Source organism: Prosopis cineraria, unplaced genomic scaffold, assembly GCF_029017545.1.
Source record: "Prosopis cineraria cultivar Desert tree isolate PC_DT_omini unplaced genomic scaffold, ASM2901754v1 PC6, whole genome shotgun sequence".
Classification (NCBI taxonomy): Eukaryota; Viridiplantae; Streptophyta; class Magnoliopsida; order Fabales; family Fabaceae; genus Prosopis; species Prosopis cineraria.
In genome coordinates, this window is record NW_026555337.1 from 31,554,170 (window position 1) to 31,578,045 (window position 23,876).

Sequence of the window (23,876 nt, forward strand, 5' to 3'; positions counted from 1 at the left end):
GAGAAAGAAAGAAGAAAAGAAACAAACAATGGATGCATAAAAAAAATTGATGATAAAAAAAAGAGGTATAAGAAGAATAATTGATTAGTTGATCAATCTCTAAGATGATATAACTCATATTCCTTGGGATCTATTTGATGATTCTTGGCACTAATTGAAGTTGGTTTCTTTTGTCTTGTACTCAATTCATTCCATCATCCACTCTTATACATTACAACCTTTAATAAATCCCTTTTGATTTGTGTATGCATTGGGATAATAGAGTGAAAATGGAGGTGAGAAACAAGCCTATGGTAGATGGATTGCAATAGGTAAAATTGAGTGAAACACAAGCTATCAAACACATTGAGCGTAGAGTGCAAACACTTGACCGGTGAGGGACAACCTATTGTGATTTATCCTTGCCTAGTGTTACCTTGTTGCTCACATTCTTTTAAAAAGGGTAGAAATGATTCCTTTGAAGACTAATTGCTTGAATGTTTAAATTACTTCTGACTTGACAATTTTTACAATCTTTGTGTTTAGTTAGTTCTTTTGTCTTTAGTTGTTTTCAAAAATCTTGAGGACAAGATTTGATTCAAGTGTACTGACTCCCTATTTTGTGTTATAATTGATATGTTTTTGCTTATATTTTAGGAGTCATCAATGGAAAAGAGAAACATTTTCTTACTTTTATAAATAAAAAAATTAACTAAGTGCCTCATTTGGATTTATTGTAATATTTTTTTAAGGAAATTGTTTAAAATGATAAAAATTGAAGTAAGCAAAAATTCTACTCATATTTATTAATTGTGAATAGGTAGGCATGACAACATTAAAGCAAGAAAGAGAAAGGAGAGAAGAAAAATGTGCTTTTCAGTCCAAAGTACAAAAGCAAAAGTTCCTTTGCACTGTCAGAATTTTTAAAATTGCTTACTGGTGACATGGCACTATTGAAGGAGTACCATGGCACCAAACGAAAATGCAGAAATGCACAATTTCATTTTCTGTGCTAAATTAACCTACACAGCTCATTTTTCTAGACTGGAGGAGGCACCTTTCAGCTATTGCAACTAGAGAAAACCCTAGGAGAACAAGAGGAAAAGTCTTAAAGCTCGGGATCAAGAAGAAGTGGAGCAAATCTTCATTCTACCTCAAATTAATGAAGAAGTTGAATATTGAGAAGCATAGGATGGTTATTTTGAAGCACATCCCTTATATCAAAACAAGATTATGTACGCGATGATCTAAAAGTGTTTATTTGGGAACAAAAGAAGTTATTCCCAAATAAGTTATTCCTTAATAGGTTATTCCTGAATGAGCTATTCTTGAATAAGATGTTACAAAAGACGTATCGAGAACAACTTTGAAGGAAAGACCCACTATTCTGAAATAAAGAAACCTATTCCAAAATAAGCTATTTTTGAATAGGAAAAAGAGTGGATACTTGGGAATAAGAGACACACACTAAGGAATAGGCTATTCGAAATAAAGAAGGTGTTCTAAACTAAGGACTTGTTCGTCAAAAATTCACAGAAGCTTTCAAAATTTGAATATTTGATTCTAAGTTTAGCCGAGATACTTCTCAGGCCATTAGGAAAGGTCGTTAAGAGATTAAGATTAAGTGAAATACTCAATCTTTAGAAAGAAACTCAATTGAATCAAACATAGAATAACTGTTTGTGTTTTTTTTTTTTGACAATATGGGGCAAAGAGATGATGAAAAAGTCGTTAAGAATTTAATCCCAGCTAAAGTTGTGTCTAAAAGGATTTTAGAAAGGTTAAAAGGTTAACACAACTCAGAAAGAGTGAAAGGAATTGATATTGAATGAGTTTCAAAAAGTACGAAATCTAACATGAAGAACATAGCATAAAAACTAATGCTTATACCGGAATAAGTGAGCTTATTCCTAAATAAGGCTGGATATTATGGAATGATAATTGGCTATTCTGGAATATTGGACATAGCTTTAGAATAGAGTTTGTGTCAACTTCTAAAGGTCTTGACTCTTTCATTTTAACTCCAAATCAGGCAAATGACCTTTGATTGGAAAGCTCTAGAAGTCTAGATTCCAAGAGATAATGATCCAGTTGAAAATTCAAAGTATTTTGAGAGATATGATCAAAACGGTGAACAAAGGTCAAGGACGTTTTTCTGATGTGCTGGAAGCTTCAACAGCCAAAGTTGAAAAATCATAACAATTTCATATAAAATTCATTTTAAATGAAACAGATGTCTATATAAAGCTCTACAAGTCTATTTTGAAATGAAAAAGTTTCATGATAAATGGATTTGTATATTAAGATATATATATATATATATAATAATAATATAATAATAAATAAAGGTTAAAACTGAGTATCTCCAAAACTCTTAGCATAAACTTCAACTGACACACACATCTTTAATCCAAGTCGACTCTTATATTTTCATGTCAAAAATGTAGTAAGTTGATCATTTGAAAAGTTTGAATTAAACAAATTAGAAAAGCAGGCTTAACAACCTTTATTTTGTGTTTGGATTAGTTGGGATTTTATTTTGGAGTCGGATTTTCTCCTCTGCAAAGGAAACCAGAGGAGAGACCATCAATGCATATCTAAACCATTGAATTGAATTTGAAAATTTAGAGTAGAATATTTTAAAAAATACATATTTAATTTAAATGATTTAGATTTGCAATAGAGAGGCAATGGAGAAAAAAAGCAAAGGAGAGAAACTCACATCTTTAATTTTACATTCAGATTTGAACCAAATTCATTGTTTGGATATATGCATGCATAGAAATTTATGGATTTGCATATTTTATTACAATTTCTTTAGAATTTCAAACACCTTCTATTTTTTCGTTCTATACCCTAATTATTCCAAATTTCAACCTTCCTCTTTCAATGCCACCAAAACATGTGGCTAAGTCATACAATTAGCATTAGGACCATTTTAACAAGTGCATATTTTAAAGTTAAATAGGTATAGAATTGGGTTTATATTTAATTATATTTATTAAGATTTCATACGTATTTAATTAATATTTATATTTTTTTCTCTTATCAATTAATTATAAAGATAAAAATGAATTTTGGTGCAAAATCTACTCATATTTTTTGTTTTCATATTTTACAAAAAAAAAATTAAATTTAAGAAAAGAATTGGAAGGAATATATATATATATATAGAGAGAGAGAGAGGGAGGGAGGGATAAAGGGAAGGAGCAATTTTTTTGTATAGCATATCACGAGGAAGCGAATATCATATATATATATATATATATGCTGAAGATTGAGCAAAGAAATATCAATAGAAGTGCAAACTCCCATTGTCCACAGATTTTTAATGGAAAAAGGTCAAGGAAATCAATATTACACAGACACATTTGAGTACCACATGGGCTAGGAATGAAAAGAGAAGTCTCAATTTAACTAAAAATACTCGTCTCCATTATGAGAGATGAGATCCAATTACTTATTTGAATTTTTAAAGAATTCTTTTTAAGATATTTGGAACCCATAAAAACATTCTAAAGGCTGAGAGCAAAGTTATTGAGGAGTTCTGCATATCATAATTATTTCTTTTGGAATAGTGTTATTTGATTTTATAATGTGTTTCTAATTTACTTAGTTGGGGTAGGGATGTAGCTCAACTGTAGAGTTATTTTTTTATTTTCTTTGTTATGGCTCTTTGCATTTATACTTACAAATATATTTATTTTTTTAATTATATTTATTTCTCTTGTTTTTCATATTAATTGTATGACTAGCTACGATTTAATCAAGTCTATGAGTAATCTTGATGGACTAGGAGGTGAAGAGAGAACCTAGATTTAAAAAAATAGACATAAATAACACAGCTAGGGATAGTTCTAAAAATTTGTGGCGACTTGAACTATAGCTTTACAGTTTAATTAGTTAATTGGCTATGGTGGCAATGAATTTAATGCCAATGAAAAATGACACTGTAATTAATTAAAGAGTCAACTCCAAGGTAGAAATTAGCAACTTTTAGGATGAATCCTAAACCCCAATGCTTCAAGTGATTATATTTTAGTCATCATTATTTTCTTGCTTTATTTTTATTCTTTATAATTTTTCCCAACCTATTAATTATTTAAGTTAGTAAAAGCAAAACTCCTTTTTGGGTTTGATACTTGAAATACTTAGAAAAATTTATTGCTGTGATCCCACACACTTACTAGAGCAATAATCACAATTCATTCTTATCAGGGTTGATTATTCATACTACCATTTAAATACATGGATTTCATATTTCAAATCCAAATCCCCGCACCCAAACACTACCTTATTAATTATATTTTCTCATTCTTTTATCTTATATATTCTATATGTAAAAATTTTATAACATGATTATCCATTTCTTTAATTAAATTTATTAAAAGCTCCCCTCACCTCCTTCTCCAAAAAAAACCCCAACCACAACCACCTTGTGTGCCCAAGACTTGCTTTTCTCGTGTTATTTGAATTAAATTCATCAGATTTGCTTCTGATTAAAATTATCCACCTTAACATTAGTGAATATGTATCCTTTGTTTTGATTTTAAAAACTGCACAGGCTTGGAGGGTCTTCTTTAACTAGAATTTCTCTAAATAATTGCTCTGTTGATCAATTAATTTCTTCAACAACTCCAGAGTGCTTTTCTAGCCCCCACTAATTATATATTATTATTATTTAATAATGTATTGTTTAAACCAAATCTCTGACCAAATCAGCTGGCCACTTGTTCATTTAATTATATGCCCCCTGTTTATTTATTCCACACACAGATTTAACAACCTCCACTTTGATATTTTTTGAACTCACTATGTTGAGTATTGGGAGTCTATATAGGCATTTTTTAATTGTTAGTTGCGTGCAATGAATTTTTTTAAAGTTCACCGAGATAATGTTAATTTTGTGCCACGAAAGACTTCCAGTCATGGAAAAATATGTAAAAAAATATGCCGTTGACGTTGACTGGGACAAAGGTTGTTGTAGGTTGACGGATAAATATAAATTAGGAGGACTTGTGGTGCGCGGCAATGACGCTAGTGAGGGTTAATATTGCCCGTTTACTATTAGGGCAATATTACTATGATTTAATTACTCAAAAGTGACATTATTATGATAAAGAGTTTAGAAAACTGGGTACTTTTATCAAATTAGTTTAAGGGAAGAAACAGACATTAACCCTATTTAAAAACCAAAGTCCAAGATGGGGGATAAAATATAAAAAAACTGGGGCAGAATTAACACCTCAATGGTAAATTAGAGAGGCCAAGCACGTATTAACTATGCCGGATGTTACAATTAATACTTTTAAGGGGTTCTCATTGGTACGTAGTTTGTCTTCCCATGGTAGTAGGACATTGTGCCATACGCATTTACACTAAAATAGTTGTCATATATATTGTGATGTTAAATTGTCGATAAATCATGTAATATTTTTTTAATTGTATTGTGAGGAACTTTGATGTAATTCAATGATCTCTCGTATAATATATAGTAAATAGTATGATTTGTTTCCCCAAATTATACTAATATTTTGGTTGGTACGTATGACAGGGGGCAAGATATTTTACCGCAAAAGTGTACGTTTTGAGGCTTCCATATAAAATTAGAGAAGCCCGTGAATCAACGACAACCATGCTTCGCAAAAAAGTGTCAGGTAATTGGCAGCTAAATTGCAAGTTGAATAATTAATTAAGCTTTTTTTAAAAAAAAAAAATTGTCTTGATCATGCATGCGGCGTGCCATCTTCTATTTTTTAACCCACAGCTTCCAGTGGCAGCATCGCGCGCTTTCATTGCGTACATCACAATAATTACTGATCATAGCCATCTATGGTTTCAGGGAATTAATCACCAAGAAAGTATATACTATTCTTTGTGGCCAAGAAAGTGAAATAATTATATTTAAACCATTAAATGACTCAATCATGTCCCTAGTTATTAATTTCTTATTATTTTCACCAACTGATTATGCATATAAATTATGAGTATAAGCACTAATCCTTTATTGAAATCATACGACTGTTTATACTTTGCAACGTTAATATTGAGATTTGAGAGTCCAGATAGGCATTTTTTTTTTATTTTGATAATGCTGATGATCGTTAATTATCGGCATATTGGACTTATTAAAATATGACCGTTCAATTGCTTTATTTATTATGTGTTTTCATCTATATACGTCATTTGAGGCACTTACAAGGACACCGTCATGTTCATTTAATTGTTAGCTGCGTGCAATGATTTTTTTTTTTTTTAAGTTCATCATGATAATGTCAATTATATGCCAGAAAAAGCTTCTATTTATGAAAAAATATGTAAAAAATATAATGTTGACATTGACCGAGACAAAGGTTGTTATAGCTTGAGGGGTAAATATAAACTAGGCGATAGTGATGCCGTTGAGGGTTAAGAAGAACTGGCGAATCGGAAGATGGCGGAAGAAGCAAACATGCTTGCGAGAAGTACGAAGGTGAGAAAGACGAATGATGAAGATGGGACGAATGTGAATATGAATTGAAGGACAATTAGACTGAACATATTTCTTATCAAGAGAGGAAAAAAAAAAACAAATGTTATTGTTTTATTATTTCAAAAAAATAATAATAAAATCCCTCCAAATTATACAAATGACAATATGGTCCCTCAAAATGTGATAATTTCAATGAAGTCTCCAGAGACCTCTTTGTCAATAACTTTTTTAGTGAAAAGACCATTTTACCCTTATTGACAAATTGTAATTTCTTGTTCAATTCTTACCATTCTTTGAAAATAGTTGTAATTATTTAAACAAACGTTGTGAATGGGGTTTATTATATTGAGAACTTGTTTTTTAATATTAGAAATTATATATTACAAATTGTGATTTTTTATTCAACTCTTGCGATTCACAAAACAAAAGTTGTTATTCCTAAAAAAAAAAAAGTTTAGATTGGGGCTTATTCTTCAATAATAGAAATTACAATTGATAAGTTGTGATTTCTTGTTCAACTTTCGTGATTTACAGAGCAAAAATTGTGATTCTTTAAATAAAAGTTGTGAATGAGATTTGTTATTTCTTGTAAGGATAGAATGGTTTTTTCACTAAAAAAGTTGTCGACAAAGAAGTCCCAAAGACTTCATAGGAATTATGACATTTCGGGGGATGAAATTGTCATTTATATAACTCAGAGGGATTTTAGTGTCCTTTTCCCTTTTATTTATTGGTCATTGATATGATTATTGTTATTCTTTGATTTTATTTTATTTCTGGAAAAAAGAAGAATTTAAATTTCTGTGTAAAATTCATGAGAAATTAAGCATGGGTTTTATTGTGGTTACAATTGCAGTCCTTAATTCCGTGTTTGTCACAACAGAAATTATAGGGGAGAGCCTGGGTAAGAACAGTCTTTATTTGTTATGTGAAACATTATAAAAAAAAAAAAATTATGCAAGTAAAGGTGATAGTAAGATACAAATAGAAATATCAATGGCTGGCGGATTTTAGATGCTAATTACTAGGTGGCGAACGCACAGAACATCGATTTTTTATCAAACAAGATACTTATGTGGTGGTATAAATTAGAATACTTGTATAGGTCCCATTTCAAGGCATTAAATTTTTTCTCTTAATGGGCGAACAGTGATATTGAAATTGAAAAATGCCTATAGATGGAGAGTCATGAAAAATAATGTGATTAATCTGTCGTATGTACAAATAAATTAATAAAATGGTGCATATAATTAATAGAGATAGAAACATGACGCCATGTTTGATGACAGAGAGAAGTGACGTCAGGATAACAAATTAGAAGCAACTTGTCTGTATAAAGGACATAATGAAGTCGGATCAACACAAACACACAACAAAAGCCAATCAATCCAATATCCAGCACCGTAGAGAGAGAGAGAGAGATTCAAAATGGCGAACTTGTCCGCCTATCGTGTTTACGCCAGCACTGTTAGCTCCGTTGAAAATCTCCCATTGCGAGCCTCGACAAAGAAATGCATATCGTTCTGGCCTTCGCCAGAGATTACGATATGTATCGGCGTTACACGACAGGAAAATTTGAGGCATATTTTGATAAAAGTAAGTTCGATGCCCAGACTATCAGAGCCATCAAAAGGAAGGCAACTTCCACCTCCATCAAGTTCTTCTTGAGCATCGGAGGGCGTGACCCCGAATTCCCATTTGCTGTGACCTCTTCTGACGAATCCATGTGGATCAAAAATGCCACCGACACTCTCAAAAACATCGTCCAGACTTTTGGTTTTGATGGCATCGACGTTTACTACGAACACATCAAACCTGATGCGGCAAATCAGTTTCCCAAGGCAATAAAGAAGGTCATATGGGATCTAAAGAACGTGGAAAAAGTCATCACCAAGGCTTCCATCACTGTGTCGGCTCCTCTCACTAATAACTATGACGACCTGTACAAGGAAAACGAGGCACTTTTTGACTTTGTCGTCTACCAGACCCACTCTCAGCCTGGTCGTGTTTCCAATTTTAAAGAGCTCGAACCCATCTTCGACAGACTAGCTTATCCCAAAGAGAAGATCTTTGCTGGCCACAGTGATGTCCTGCCATCGGACTGGGCTAACGTCCCACAGCCCATCTTCCTTGGTGCTGTTCCTCAGCTCCTCAACAAAGGAATCTTTGGGATTTCCAAGTGGATTGTGACCCCTAATGATCATAACCCTGAGAGCAAGTGAGATCGGCCGAGAGATTATTGAATGATCTATCCTCCCTCGTTTTGTGGTTTGTGTCCATGCAGCTTTTACTGTTTTATTTAATTTGGTTTGCCCGAGTTCCCTTTCAATTAATAAGCAGTATTCATCTAGTTGGAATGAATGCTAGTGTCTGTCTCGTTTAGTGTCTGTCTTGCTTGCTTCATATTTCGCTCCCATATATGTATGACGAGTCCAATCAATTAAAGCTGCTTTAGTTTGCATGTGATCGACTCTTGTTAAATGATTTTCCTTCTTATTCCTCTTTCCTCCGGGGCTACTAGTATCCTCCACCCGCGCGTTCTTACCCCTTCTTTAATTCAAGTCTATTCTCACAACCTTTAATTCATGTCTATTCTGACACACACCCACCTTCTTCAATTCAAGTCTATTCTCACACGCGCACACGCACACACATTCTTTAATTCAAGTCTATTCTTATATTTTCATGTCAAAAAAGTAGCACACATTCTCACACGCACACGCACACGCACACGCAAGTCTATTCAAGTATATTCTCACACGCGTGCGCGCACATTCTTTAATTCAAATCTATTCTTATATTTTCATGTCAAAAAAGTAGCAAGTTGCTAATTAGCTCCCACAAGTATACGGGGTCAATATAGTAATAAATTTGGAGTTGTCACATTCCAAAATTTGACATGACAGAGATGTAATATATACACAAGCACATATTCCTTAAGTCTGTTGGAAATTGTGCCCTAGTATCAATCATTATACTATAAATATTGTTATTTATAGGATTCTCTTTTATTATCATACTAATTGCATGTTCGTTATAATAACTGTATCCTTAAAAAAATTATAGTAATTGTTCTAAATGTTCCCGATCAGTCCTCTATGAGGGATCATATATGAAACAAAATTAGTATGATTTTGATTAATTATATAGATATAAATCAAAGTCATAGGTCCTTAAAAGAGTACCAGATATTGGACTAACCTTAATATTCGGATTACATTTCATAAGCAACTGCCTTAAAAGAAGAAATTCAACAAAAGAATATGGCAAATCATGTTCAATAATCAACATCTCCAACAACTCTCGAATACGCAAATTATTGATTTGTATAGGTCTAACATTGCCTTCATTATCTAACTTCATCAAGCTTATGTTATGAAATTTTGAAAGAGCCACGCACTGTTTAATATGTTGACTTAGATGTGAAGTGCCATGATTTCCACCACATGCTAACCAAATGCCACAATCATTACACTTTGCCTTTATTACTCCTTCTTCATTAACCACTTTAGATAAAGATTTCCAAATATCTAAGGTACAACTTTTAGCTTTCTTAGGTGGTTTCATGTTGAATGTAGTAAATTGGGAGGGAGTTGAGTCTCTATTACTTTCCTCCTCCACTTCTTATTAGTTTCACTACTCTTGGCATTAGATGATGACATACTGCAAACAAGCATAAATCATATGATCAAGAAACCAAGGACAATCGACAGAGCATTAAATAGGAATTTAAAGACAGAGCATTAACCAAGAATTATTACAACATAACCTCCCTAGGCACATTCGAAGTTATGACACATTAATTAGGAATTACAGCATAACCGCCAGGCATATAATCAAGAAACCGAGAAAAAGCATTAACTAGCATAACACAAAATAGAATTTTTTGAAAAAAATAGTTTGCAGACAGTTCCTGAGTTCCATCTAGCGGCATGCAGTAAATTAAATGAAGCTATTCTTTCAAGTTGAAATCCAGAATCAAAAGCAGATCTGAATTAGAATTAGTGTTGAAATTGTACAACAGCATTCAAGAATCAGAATCAAAAGCTAAAATCAAAATAGAGTCAAACTTAAAATCGATAATTAGAAGTAAAAACTTGAGAATCAAAGGCCACATTATCGAGGAGGGAGCAGACACGACGTCAACAGCTTCAGGCAAGTTAAGCCACATGACTGAGACAGTGAGAATCTGAGAGACAAAAACAGGCTTGGACACTTGACTGACGATGGCTTGAGGAGGAGAGACTGAGAGAAGAGAGAAATTTGAGATCGAGAGTCGAGATCAAAAGAGGGAGAGGGAGTCTGAGGCTCTAAGCTTGTCGACTGAGTCTACTGTTTGTGTGAGGCTGTGAGCATGAGAGATTAAGAGCAATTTCGACACTTGAGGGTTTTCGTCTGTGCGGTGCATTTTGAGATAAGTAAGGAAAAAAAAGTAAAACGGGATTTACGGGCTACCCGAGCCCGAGCCCTTTTTTTTAGGGCTTAAAAGGGTCGAGCTTTAAAACCCAGTTACCCTAAAACATACCAAATTTTCAAGCATGAATCCTTATTAAAACAGGCTTAAATGGGCAGACTGTCAAGCTCGACCCTTATTTCTGACTCTCCCCCTTTAATAAAGGATTTGAAATTAATGTGGGACACTGGTGTGGAGGTTTATAATGAGCATAGAAACGAAAGTTTTAATTTGAAAGCCATGTTATTTGGCACAATTAATGATTTCCCTACTTATGAGAATTTGTTAGGATATAGTATCAAAGGGCATGGTGCATGTCCTATATGTGAAAAGGACACTCATTCAATAGGGTTGGATCACTGTAAAAAAAAATATTTGCATAGGACACCATAGATTCTTGCCTTTGACACATCATTAGAGAAAGTGGAGAAAAGCTTTTAATGGTGAATCCAAGAAGAGAAACCACCTAGGGTAAAGACAGGCGTGAATGTGTTTGAAAAGGTGAAAGATCTTGATAATCATTTTGTAAACCCTTTACAAGAAATGTTGCAACAAGTAGGTAGAAGAAAAACTCAATCTTTTTTATCTACTATATTATAAGTTCTTATATATAAGACACTTTCTTGATGTGATGCATATTAAAAAAATGTTTATGACAGTGTGATTGGGACTTGCTCCAGTTGCCAGGAAAAAGCAAGGATAGTGTCAAATCAAGGTTGGATTTAGTTTCTATAGGAATAAGGGAGGAATTGGCTTCAATGGAGAAAGGAAGTCGCACAAATCTACCACCAGTAACTTACACTTTATCAAACAAAGAGAAAAAATGTTTTCTTGAATTCCTCCATTATGTTAAAGTGCCAGAGGGATATTCTTCAAATATAAAGAATCTTGTATCAATGAAAGACTTGAAGTTACAGAGGCTTAAATCTCATGATTCTCATATGCTCATTATTCAAGTGGATCTCTCTAAGGTTGGGTATAGGGATGACCCTTTTATTTTAGCTTTGCAAGCTCAACAAGTGTTTTTCGTTCCTAATCCTGCAAAAAAGAATTGGTCTATTGTACTTTTGTCAAACAAAAAACATAATAATGATGATGAAGCTCATGGTAATGAAGATACGAATATTGAAGATGATCCTTTCTATGGGACAATTCAATCTTTTGATAATGATTTACTTGAAGATGAGCACTTGTACATGGAGATGATCATAAAGATGGGATATGGGTTCACCTGTCAAGTCTAAATCAAACAAAGAAAAAATGAAAAATTAATTTATTTTTCATTTTGACTTCTTTCAAATTAATTTACCTTGTTTGTTCTACTTATGCATATGTTAATGTATCAATTTTAACTTCAAGGACAATGAGTTCTCACAGCGACGATGAACCTCACACCAGTTTAAATGATGATGATCCTCAAGCAACAAAGGAGAAAATTTTTTGAGATGTTCATCATGGTAGAACTGTGATGGCCAAGTTAATCAGAAATAGAAGCATGGGAATAAAGCTACAAGTTGGTTGAAATATCAGGGGTCAACCAATAAAACCAAATGGAGAAAAATTAGTCAGTTATATTGGAACTGTAGCTTGAAACCATAAGCCTATTACATTTACTGATTAGAGAAATGTTCCAAATGAATACAAGAGATTCATATGGGAACAAGTTAAGGTAAAAAAAAAAGAAGTCATTAAAATTTTATCTTTTTTGATTCTTTTTTCTACACATTTAGTGATCTAAATTATTTTTAATCTTTCTTTTAGTCTTGTTTTAAGCTTGATGAGACTCACAGAATATATGTCCTCAGAAAAGTTAGGGTTCTTCTTAGAAAATTTTGTGCAAACATTTGCAAGTGGTATTTAATAAATAATAATCAAAATATCATTGAACATCCACCAAAACTTTATGATGGGATCATATCTCAAGAAGATTGGGATGAATTTGTTCTAGTGCACACAACAAAATAATTTAAAGTAATTAATGCTAGATTTGGCCAATTAAATATAGTTTTGCTTATATAAAATTAACATGAATTCAATTTTCATTTTAACAGTTGAAAAGTGAGCAATATCGTCAATTAGCGGAAAGCCAAAAATATCACTTCAAAAGGAGACAGAAAGCATATGCATTCATTGAACAAGATAAAGTACATACCTTATATTTAATACTTATTACATGCATCTATTACATATGTTTGAGTTATTTATGAATTTAGTTAATTATTTTAATATGTAGATAAAAAAAAGACAATTTAAATTGTGAACAACTTACAAGACATGAAGTGCGGGTTGAAGGATAACTAAGTTCAAAAGGTGAAATTGAAGATGAAAGTGTGAGGCAAGTTTGGCAGACTTGTGTAAGTATTAAAATTTAATTCTTGTTTAAATCTAATATTTTATGTGGGAAACTAAATCTAATATTTTATATAATAGCAAAATTTGTCACAAGAAAGGTCAGAAGAAGCACAATAATTTAGTCATGAAGATATCCTTAGCAGAGCATTAAATGTTCCAGAAGTCTTAGGTCATGTCAGAGGGGTTAGTTTTGGTATTACCTAAAACACTTATTTCGATGGCAAAAGATGCTCAAACAAGAGTATAATTGCTGAGTTAAAAGAGGAAATAAACGCATTTTGATAACAGATGCTAGAACAAAATATGCACAAGCAGCATTATGAAGAATAAAATCGTCAATAACAAAAACAAAATAAAAAGTTATTTTAACAAATAAATGATATGATGCAGTAGGACTTGGTGAGAATTCCAGTAGTTAAAAGCCCTAGTTTGAGAGATAGCTGTACTTACGTGTCAAACCACCCAGCTCTCCCTCTGGTATTACTGTTTCTACACTATTTTAACTATATTATTAATTTTATAATACAAATTGTTAAAAAATTTCTTTGTTCTCAGGGGGAATCAAAATGGAAATTGTACATTGAAATTCCCTTTAAAAATGCAGTTGTCGTGGGTAATGTTTACAATTTTATTGAAGACACTTTACATATAATACCATTACACCCTGACACATTACGAGTTTCTAAAGACATTTGCACTAATGATGATGCCAAGTTACCAATACCTTTAAATGAAGATATTATATTGATTAAAGATGTAGATGAAACTTTTGTTATGTGGCCTCTATATCTCATTGAGTCATTTGATAAGGTAATTATATAATTCAAACTTCCTTATAATTTGCTACATGTAATTGTAATTTGATGACTTAATTTTTTCATATTATTTTTACAGACTCAATCAAAATCAAAGAATAAGAAAATAATTGAATCGCATGGTAATATCTCTAAGGAATCAAATACCATGCATAAGTAAAAAAGTGTATCTCATGAAGTTTTAAAAATAAAAATGGCTAATAATTGTCGTGAAGAAGCTCTTCGATCTCTTTTGCTAAAGCTTATTGCTAATGGCCAAACAATTGAAATAAAATTTGAAGAAGAAATCTATTGTAAAGATAGTTGGGAGTATTTTAATAGAAACACCATCATGAAAATACTTAATTGAGAATGGGCGAGTGCTTTTGCTATCAACACTTGAATAAGGTACTTATTTTATAGTATCCTTTGATATTGATCATTTTTATCGTTTGTTATGATTGGTTTTAATACAAGTTTTTGCTATTTATCAAGGTATTTGTACATTTCTTTTTTGAAAGACTCAGAGAAAATGAATAGATTTGCATTTATTAGTCTTTATGATATTACTTATCGGTCAATGTTGGGTCCATCTGAGCAAGTAAATCTTGTAAAAGAAATGTTCACAGAGAAGGCAAAAATTGGAAAACATATGTTATTTTTAATTCCTTACAATACAGGGTAAGTAGTTTATTGATTATTTTTTTCTTTTGTGTATGATACCTCAATTTTATTAAGACATAATAAAATTTTTAATTTTTTAGGAAACATTAGATTTTAATTGTTATTGATCCTGTGGCTATTCCTTTGCCTTCAATTTATTATTTGGATCATCTATCTGAAGGTATGCTAATGGATCAGCCTAATATATTGAGATTATTTAATAAGTACTTATACTTATAAGAAACATTTTACACATTTTTATATATATTTGCATCAATTAATATTGATTAATTTTTTTTTCTATTTTCTTAGGGCATTCAACAGTTTTCGAGGTCACAAAGAGCTCTCCTTTTTCAAAAATAAAGAATTCTTTAAAAGTTATCAATGGACAAAAATCATGATATAAATTATACTTCAAAGAATTATTAAATTATTGAAAATATATTTATTTCATTCATAAATTTACATTATAGTTTGGTGAAATTTTTAGTGCCCTTTCCAACCAAATAACAATGATTTTGGTTACTATATTATGAAATTCGTGAAAGACATGATTACTCATGGTCAAACTTCTATCCCGTTTGAGATATGACATTTAACTCAATTTGAATTTTGTCATTTTAGTTGCTTATGACATCATTTTTTTAATATATTTTGTAGTACTATACAAAGTGCTTGGAATATAATGGTGAGCAAATTTATGATCAAATTGAAGGATGGTCATCTTTGGTTTTGACTTTAGGACACCAAAACATAGGTAATTGTTAAATAGTTTATTAATGCAAAAAATTTTGAAAATTTCCATTACATGTCTTCAACCTCTTTGGAGAACTTAGCTATATTAATGTAGTTATAGACTTCTTGTCGTATCACAAAGCTATGTTTCTTTTTATTGTATAATTGTACTGTTTATAAACTGTTGAATTGGTTGATATATATTATTTGATCTTTTGTATTGGTTTAAAAGTTGGGTTATAGAATTTATGAAATTTTATTTTAAAAAATAACATTAGGTGGTGTTTATTCCTTGAAGAAATGCCACCTAATGTAATTTTTTTAAAAAAAATAGGAACCAAAGAGGTGGCGTTTCTTCATGATGAAATGCCACCTCTGTAGTCAAATAGGTGGTGTTTCTTGTATGTAGAAATGCCACCTATTTGAATTTAATTTTTTAAATTATAATAATTTCTTTTTTTAAAGTATCTGGAGTTGTTAGCCCTAAAAAAATCCACCATTGTGTTATGAATTTAAAAAATATATATAACAAATAGGTGGCATTTTCAGACCTACAAACACCACATATTTCACATTTTTTTTAAAAGAAAGTAATAGAGGTGGTGTTTGTTTGAGAAAGAAATGCCACCTCTATTAAGTTGAGTTTGAGAGAGGTGGCATTTCTTCCTTGAACAAATGCCACCTCTGTTAATCTGAGGTATGAGAGAGGTGGCGTTTGTTCAAGGAAGAAACACTGCCTCTCTAGTTAAAAAAAAAAGATCTGATAAAGGTGGCATTTGGAAAATGAAATGACCTCACTCTCATGTCAGTCTTATGGCGTTTCATTAATTAATGAAATGCCATGAGATACCTATTATAGCTTTGAAATTTAGAGCATTTATTAAACGCCACAAGATTAAAATTTCAAATGCCACCAAAGCCTATTTTTGTAGTAGTGAATTGGGATGATCCGGAAGTGAAATTTTGAGCTTGCTTCATTCCAAAACAATAAGATTGCTGATGCTAGGCATGATTTGATCAATTTTAGGCAACTATCAGATGAGCACATATATACTACATGGGAGAGGTACAAGCAAATAATGAGAGCATGCCCAAGTCATGGGATGGATGATTGTGCCATTGTTCAGAATTTCTGCACAAGATTTAATCATCAACCTGATTCTATGTTAACTTTAATTTTGAATGGGAGTTATGATCAAATGCTTATTGATGAAGTTATGCAAGTCTTGAACACTTTATCAGAGAGCCACTCACATAGAAGGGATGAGAGATAATTAGCTCCTCAAAAATGAAGCACCAATGAAAACTTTTCTACTCAGTTGGTCACTATCTTGTCTACTCTCAACAAGAGATTTGATTTGTTAGAGAGTCAAGTAAAGAAAAATAATGTGATAAATGTTAATTCTATGCAATTGACTCCTATTATTTGTGATCATTATAGAGATGTGTATACGCCTGACTAATGTCCTATGTTTATGTAAGTTGAGGCAGTAAATTGTGTAGGGAATCTTCAAAGAGAACAAGGGAATCCTTACTCAAATACTTACAATCTTGCATGGCAAAATCACCCTAATTTTTCTTAGAAGAGTGGTACATCTCTTAACCAAGCATCTACTTCAGGTGCAATGCCAACTAATTCCCCTAGTTTCTTACAAGTAAAAAAGCAAGTTATGCCAATTCAAGAGTCAAAATTAACATAGAAAAAGTGATCGTAAAGTTGGTAGAATCTTAGATCAAGAATACTCAGGAACAAGCTGCCATAAATGCTAGCATAGATTCATCTCTCAAGAACCTTCAAGTTCAAGTGAGTCAGATAGCCATTACTTTGAATACAATGTCTCAAGGTGGATTGCCAAGCAATACTGTGCCTAACCCTCATGGGGAGGGGAAAGAAGACTATAAGGAAATTACCTTAAGAAGTGAAAGGCAATTCCTGGAGGTATCTCATCCATTAGATTCTTCATCTAATCAAGTTATTGACCCACCTCAAAAGAAGATGCAATCTGAAATGATGAATTCTGAGAATGCTCTTGCTAAGAGTGAAGATGGTAAAGTTAGGGAAGGGAAGGATACGACAAATGAGCATCCAAAGTGGTGCTACCCCTTCCTTTTCCTCAATCATATAAGAAGAAAGTAAAGGATCAACAATACTCCAAGTTTTTTGATATCTTAAAACAACTCTATATCAATATTCTAGTTTATGAGGCATTAGAGCAAATGCCTAAGTATGCAAGTTCCTCAAAGATATGTTAAGTAAGAAAAAGCGATTTACTAAATTTGCTACAGTGGCTTTGACTAAGGAAACCACTAGTCTTCTGAAGCCACATATTCTACTCAAGTGTCGGGATCCTGGTTCGTTCTTTATACCATATCTTACTAGTAAAAAATTTGAAGGCTGTGTATGATTTGATCTTGGCTCTACTGTGAACCTCATGCCTTTATCTGTCTTTAAGAAGCTTCAATTAAAGGAGAAAAATCCTACAACTGTCATACTACAGTTAGCTAATAGAAATCTCTCATATCCTTAAGGCATTATTGAGGATGTCTTGGTAAAAGTGGGTAATTTCATCTACCTTATTGATTTTATAGTCATTGATATTAAAGAGGATAAGAAATACCATTGATTGTTGGTAGGCCGCTTTTACCTACAGCTAGAGCTTTGGTAGATGTAGAAAAGAGAGAAATTGTCTTAAGGCTTGATGATGAGCAAATCACATTCAGTGTGGATAAAGCCATAAAGTACCCAACTAGAGTAGAAGGGTGTGCAAAGATTTTTATTATTGAAGATCTTGTCGAAGATGTTTTTAAATATCATGCTTTCCAAGATCCTCTTAAAGCTATATTAATTGGGAAAAGTAGAAGGGAAGAGGTCAACCATGTGCAAGTCAAACAAGCTCTAAATGCTTCTTCATCATTTCTTAAGAGGCATTGGCAATATAAATCTTTACAGTTAGAATCACGAACTACTCCTTCTCTTCAACCTTCTTTGGAAAAACCTCTTTGCTAGAGTTGAAACCACTCCCACCTCATCTGAAATATGCTTATCCTGGAAATTTTAAGACGCCATCTGTTGTTAGATCTTCATCACTCAATCAAGAACAAGAGGCACAATTGCTAAATGTGTTAAAGAACCATAAGAAGGCTATGGGTTAGACTATTGCTTACATAAAGGGAATTAGTCCTGCTATAGTGATGCACAAGATCTTGATGGAAGATGATCATAAGAAATCTATTCAAAATTAAAGATGGCTTAAGCCATGATAAAGGATGTGGTAAAGAAGGAGGTGATCAAGTGGTTAGATGTTGGGATTATATATCTAATTTCTGATAGCTCGTGGGTTAGTCCTGTGCAATATGTTCCTAAGAAAAGGGGCATGACAGTGATCTCTAATGAGCAAAATGAGCTCATTCTTACTCGTACAATCATAGGATGGAGAGTGTGCATGGACTATAAAAAATTGAATGATGCTACAAGGAAAGACCATTTTCTTCTCATATTCATTGACCTAATGTTAGATCGGTTGGCTGGCAAGGAATTCTTCTGCTTTTTGGATGGGTACTCAAGATACAATCAAATTACTATAGCCCTTGAGGACCAAGAAAAGACAACATTCACCTATCCATATGGCACTTTTGCCTTAAGAAGAATGCCTTTTGGCCTTTGTAATATGCCGACCACTTTTCAAAGATGCATGATAAATCTATTTTCAGACATGATAGAGGAAATTATGGAGGTCTTCATGGATGACTTTTTGGTGCTTGGTGAATCTTTACATACTTGCTCGATGAATTTGGAAAAAGTCTTAAAGAGATGTAAGGAAACTAATCTAGTGCTCAACTAGGAAAAATGCCACTTCATGGTGATAAAGGGCATTGTTCTTAGGCATAAAGTCTCTAAGAAGGGTTTGGAAGTAGATAGAGCAAAGACTTTAGTTATTGAGCTACCACCTTACTCATTAAACGTCAAAGCTGTAAGGAGTTTCTTAGGTCACACTAGTTTCTATCTACGATTTATCAAGGACTTTTAAAAGATCACTAAGCCTTTGTGCCGGTTACTTGAGAAAGATACTCCATTTAAATTTGATGACGAATACACCAAAGCTTTTGAAGAACTCAAAAGATAATTAATCTCTGCTTCTATTATTGTTCCTCCAGATTGGTCATTACTCTTTGAGGTGATGTGTGATGCAAGCGATTATGCTGTTGGAGTTGTCTTTGGACAAAGGAAAGACAAGATCTTCCATCCTATCTACTATGCGAGTAAGACTCTTGTGCTCAGGTAAATTACACTACTACTGAAAAAGAATTACTTGCTATTCTGTTTGTTTATAACAAGTTTAGAGCTTATTTGATAGGTGCTAAAGTCTTTATGTTTACTAATCATGCTACTACCAAATATCTTATGAGTAAGAAAGAGTCTAACCATAGGCTAATTAGATGGATTTTGTTGTTACAAAAATTTGACATTAAGATAATTGATAGAAAGGGATGTGAGAATCATATAGCTGATCATTTGTCTAGGTTAGAGAATGAGTTGGAAGTAACTGAAATTAATGATAACTTCCCTGATGAACAAGTATTTGCTGTGAAATGTAATGAATTGCCTTAGTATGCTCAATTTGCAAATTTTCTAGTTTGTGGAGTTATTCCACCTAATTTAAAATCTTACCAAAAGAAGAAGTTTTTGCATGATGTAAAATTCTTTGTGTGGCATGAACCTTTCTTATATAAGAGATGTACTGATCAAATTTTAAGAAAGTATGTGCCTCAAAATGAACAATGTGATATGCTATATGCTCGTGATGCTACTCCTTATGGAGGCCATTTTGGTGGTTCTCCTACTATTTGTAAGGTGTTACAATGTGGTTATTATTGGCCAACTCTATCTAAAGATGCTAATGCCTTTATTTCTCATTGTGATGCATGTCAAAGACCATTGAAGTCCTGGGAACCTCTTTATCAATAACTTTTTTAGTGAAAAGACCATTTTATCTTTATTGACAAATTATGATTTTTTATTCAATTCTTGCAATTCCTTGAAAAAAAAATTGTGATTATTTAAACAAAAGATGTGAATGGGGTTTATTATTTTGAGATCTTGTTTTTCAATATTAAAAATTATACATGACAAATTGTGATTTCTTATTTAATTCTTGCTATTTATAGAAAAAAATTTATTATTCCTTAAACAAAAGTTGTGATTGAGGCTTGTTTTTCAATAATAAAAATTACAATTGACAAGTTGTGATTTCTTGTTTAACTTTTGTGATTTACAGAACAAAAGTTACAGTTTGTTAAACAAATTTTACGAATGGGCCTTGTTATTTGTAGTAAGGGTAGAATGACCTTTTCACCAAAAGTTATCGAAAAAAAAAATTTCTAGGGACTTCATTAAAATTATGATATTTTGATAGACAAAATTGTCATTTATATAATTTAGAGGGATTTTATTATCATTTTTCCTTTTATTTATTGGTCATTGATATGGTTATTGTTATTCTTTGATTTTATTTGATTTCTAGAAAAAAGAAGAATTTAAATTTCTGTGTAAAATTCATGAGAAATTAATATGGGTTTTATTGTGGTTACAATTGCATTCCTTAATTCCGTGTTTGTCACAACAGAAATTATAGGGGAGAGGCAGGGTAAGAACAATCTTTATTATGGCGCAAGTCCGTGGTCTTAGTTCATGGGACACGCCACTATTAATTAGTTATGTGAAACATTATAAAAAAAAAATTATGCAAGTAAATGTGATAGTAAGATACAAATAAAATATCAATGGCTGTGTGATTTTGGATGCTCACTACTTGGTGGCGCACACACACAGAGCATCCATTTTTTTATGAAACAAGATACTTATGTGGTGGTATAAATTAGAATACTTGTATAGGTCCCATTTCAAGGCATTAATTTTTTTTCCCTAATGGGCGAACAGTGATATTCAAAATTGAAAAATGCCTATAGATGGAGAGTCATGAAAAAATAATGTGATCAAGCTGTCGTATGTATTAATAAATTAATAAAATGGTGCATATAATTAATAGAGATGGAAACATGACGCCATGTTTGATGACAGAGAGAAGTGACGTCAGGATAACAAATTAGAAGCAACTTGTCTATATAACGGAGATAATGAAATCGGATCAACAAAAACACAACGAAAGCCAATCAATCCAATATCCAGCACCGTAGAGAAATAGAGATTCAAAATGGCGAACTTGTCCGCCTATCGTGTTTACGCCAGCACTGTGAGCTCCGTTGAAAATCTCCCATATGCGAGCCTCGACAAAGAAATGCATATCGTTCCGGCCTTCGCCAGAGATTACGATATGTATCGGCGTTACGCGACAGGAAAATTTGAGGCATATTTTGATAAAAGCAAGTTCGATGCCCAGACTATCAAAGCCATCAAAAGGAAGTCGACTTTCACCTCCATCAACTTCTTCTTGAGCATCGGAGGGCGTGACCCCGAATTCCCATTTGCCGTGACCTCTTCTGACGAATCCACGCGGATCAAAAATGCCACCGACACTCTCAAACAAATCGTCCAGACTTTCGGTTTTGATGGCATCGACGTTTACTACGAACACATCAAACCTGATGTGGCAAATCAGTTTCCCAAGGCAATAAAAAAGGTCATATGGGATCTAAGGGTCTGTTTGGTTCGAGAGAAGGGAAGGGGAGGGGAGGGGAGGTGAGGGAAGAGGAGGGGAGCTCCCCACCAATTTGAAGGAGAGGCTTTGGAGGGGAGGGAAAATTTTAAAAATTTCCCCTCCCCTCCTCCTAACCAAAGGAGGAGAGGGGAGGGGAGGGGAGAGGTGGGGAGCTCCCCTCCCCTCCCCTCCCTCCAAACCAAATAGGGCCTAAATAACGTGGAAAAAGTCATCACCAAGGCTTCCATCACTGTATCAGCTCCTCTCACTAATAACTATGACGACCTGTACAATGAAAACGAAGCAGTTTTTGACTTTGTCGTCTACTAGACCCACTCGTAGCCTGGTCGTATTTCCAATTTTAAAGAGCTCAAACCCATCTTCAACAGAGTAACTTATCCCAAAGAGGAGATATTTGCTGGCCACAATGATGTCCTGCCATCGGACTGGGCTAACGTTCCACTGCCCATCTTCCTTGGTGCTGTTCCTCAGCTCCTCAACAAAGGAATCCTTGGGATTTCCAAGTAGATTGTGACCCCTAATGATCATAACCCTGAGAGCAAGTGAGATCGGCCAAGATATTATTGCATGATCTATCCTCCCTCGTTTTGTGGTTTGTGTCCATGCAGCTTTTACATTTTTATTTAATTTGGTTTGCCCTAGTTCCCGTTCAATTAATAAGCAGTGTTCATCCAGCTAGAATGAATGCTAGTGTCTGTCTTGTTTGCTTCATATTTCGCTCCCATGTACGTGTGACGAGTCCAATCAATAAAAGCTGCTTTAGTTTGCATGTGATCGACTCTTGTTAAATGATTTTCCTTCTTATCCCTCTTTCCTTATCCTCGACTGCCCCCCCCCCCCCACACACACACAATATAGTAATAAACCTAGAGTTGTGACACCCCAAAATTTGACGTGACAGGGACATAATATATACACAAGCATGAATCTCCTAAGTCTTGATCAAGAAAAACTCAAAATTAATATCTTAACCCATTTGAAATAAGGTTCGAAATCATTGCAACTCTTGTATATCAATAAAATAATTCCCAAATTTTTTATAGAAATTTTGGTAAAACCTCTCCTATATATAGGACCTCTTGAAAGTTTTACAACACAAATTTTCAATTAGAAAATCACAAAAAAAAAATCTAGGAGCTCAACTCTATCCAGCCATTAGACAGTGTATGACAAAATAAAGACTCTAACTATATAACCTTTGTGGAGCACCTGACCAAATTTTCATGATATAATACATAGACTTGATCATTACATCAAAAGGAGACTTATTAAAATAATTAACTGTAAGACATTTTGGTCATCCAAGAGCAAGGTGAATCGTATGTCCTTTGATTTTTTGCCTAAAGATTTTGACCCCAGATATTTGAAATATGAATGTCACAATGATAGAACAGAGTGTATGAATATGAGAGAGATTAAGAGTAATATACAAGGAATTTATCCTAGTTCAACCCAATCCACTTGGCCTATGTCTAGTGTCCAGGAACCTCTTGAGAATTTTCACTATAACCATAAGTTTGATTCGGGCACTTCTGAGGCCATAGTACAATTTCATACTTAACGTCTATGTCACTCTCTTTTATAAAAATCCCCCAAGTTCGATCTGGGCACTTGTAAAGCCACTTAGAATCTCTCAAACTCATAAGTCTATTTCTCTCTCTCTCATAGAGGTAATTTCAATACCTATTTAAGATCCTTTGATCTTAAGTCTGCTCAAATAAATAATAGAGAAATTTTGAACATAAAGTGTC

At 33.1% G+C, this 23,876-nt stretch overlaps 2 protein-coding genes across 2 annotated transcripts; both read left to right on the forward strand.

The window, feature by feature from the left end:
- Positions 1 to 7,962: 7,962 nt before the first annotated feature.
- Positions 7,963 to 8,673, forward strand: LOC129314073 (ruBisCO-associated protein-like). Its single transcript, XM_054957449.1, has one exon. It carries the CDS (start codon positions 7,963 to 7,965, stop codon positions 8,671 to 8,673), a length of 711 nt encoding a protein of 236 aa, XP_054813424.1.
- A 12,942-nt stretch (positions 8,674 to 21,615) lies between these two features.
- Positions 21,616 to 22,149, forward strand: LOC129314074 (chitinase 1-like). Its single transcript, XM_054957451.1, has one exon. The coding sequence runs from the start codon at positions 21,661 to 21,663 to the stop codon at positions 22,147 to 22,149; it is 489 nt and encodes a 162-aa protein (XP_054813426.1). The 5' UTR covers positions 21,616 to 21,660.
- The last annotated feature ends 1,727 nt before the right edge of the window (positions 22,150 to 23,876 follow it).

What these genes read in the sequence shown, in the direction of transcription:
- LOC129314073 (XM_054957449.1), top strand. Translation starts at nt 7,963, where the DNA reads ATGCATATCGTTCTGGCCTTCGCCAGAGATTACGATATGTATCGGCGT.
- LOC129314074 (XM_054957451.1), top strand. Translation starts at nt 21,661, where the DNA reads ATGGCGAACTTGTCCGCCTATCGTGTTTACGCCAGCACTGTGAGCTCC.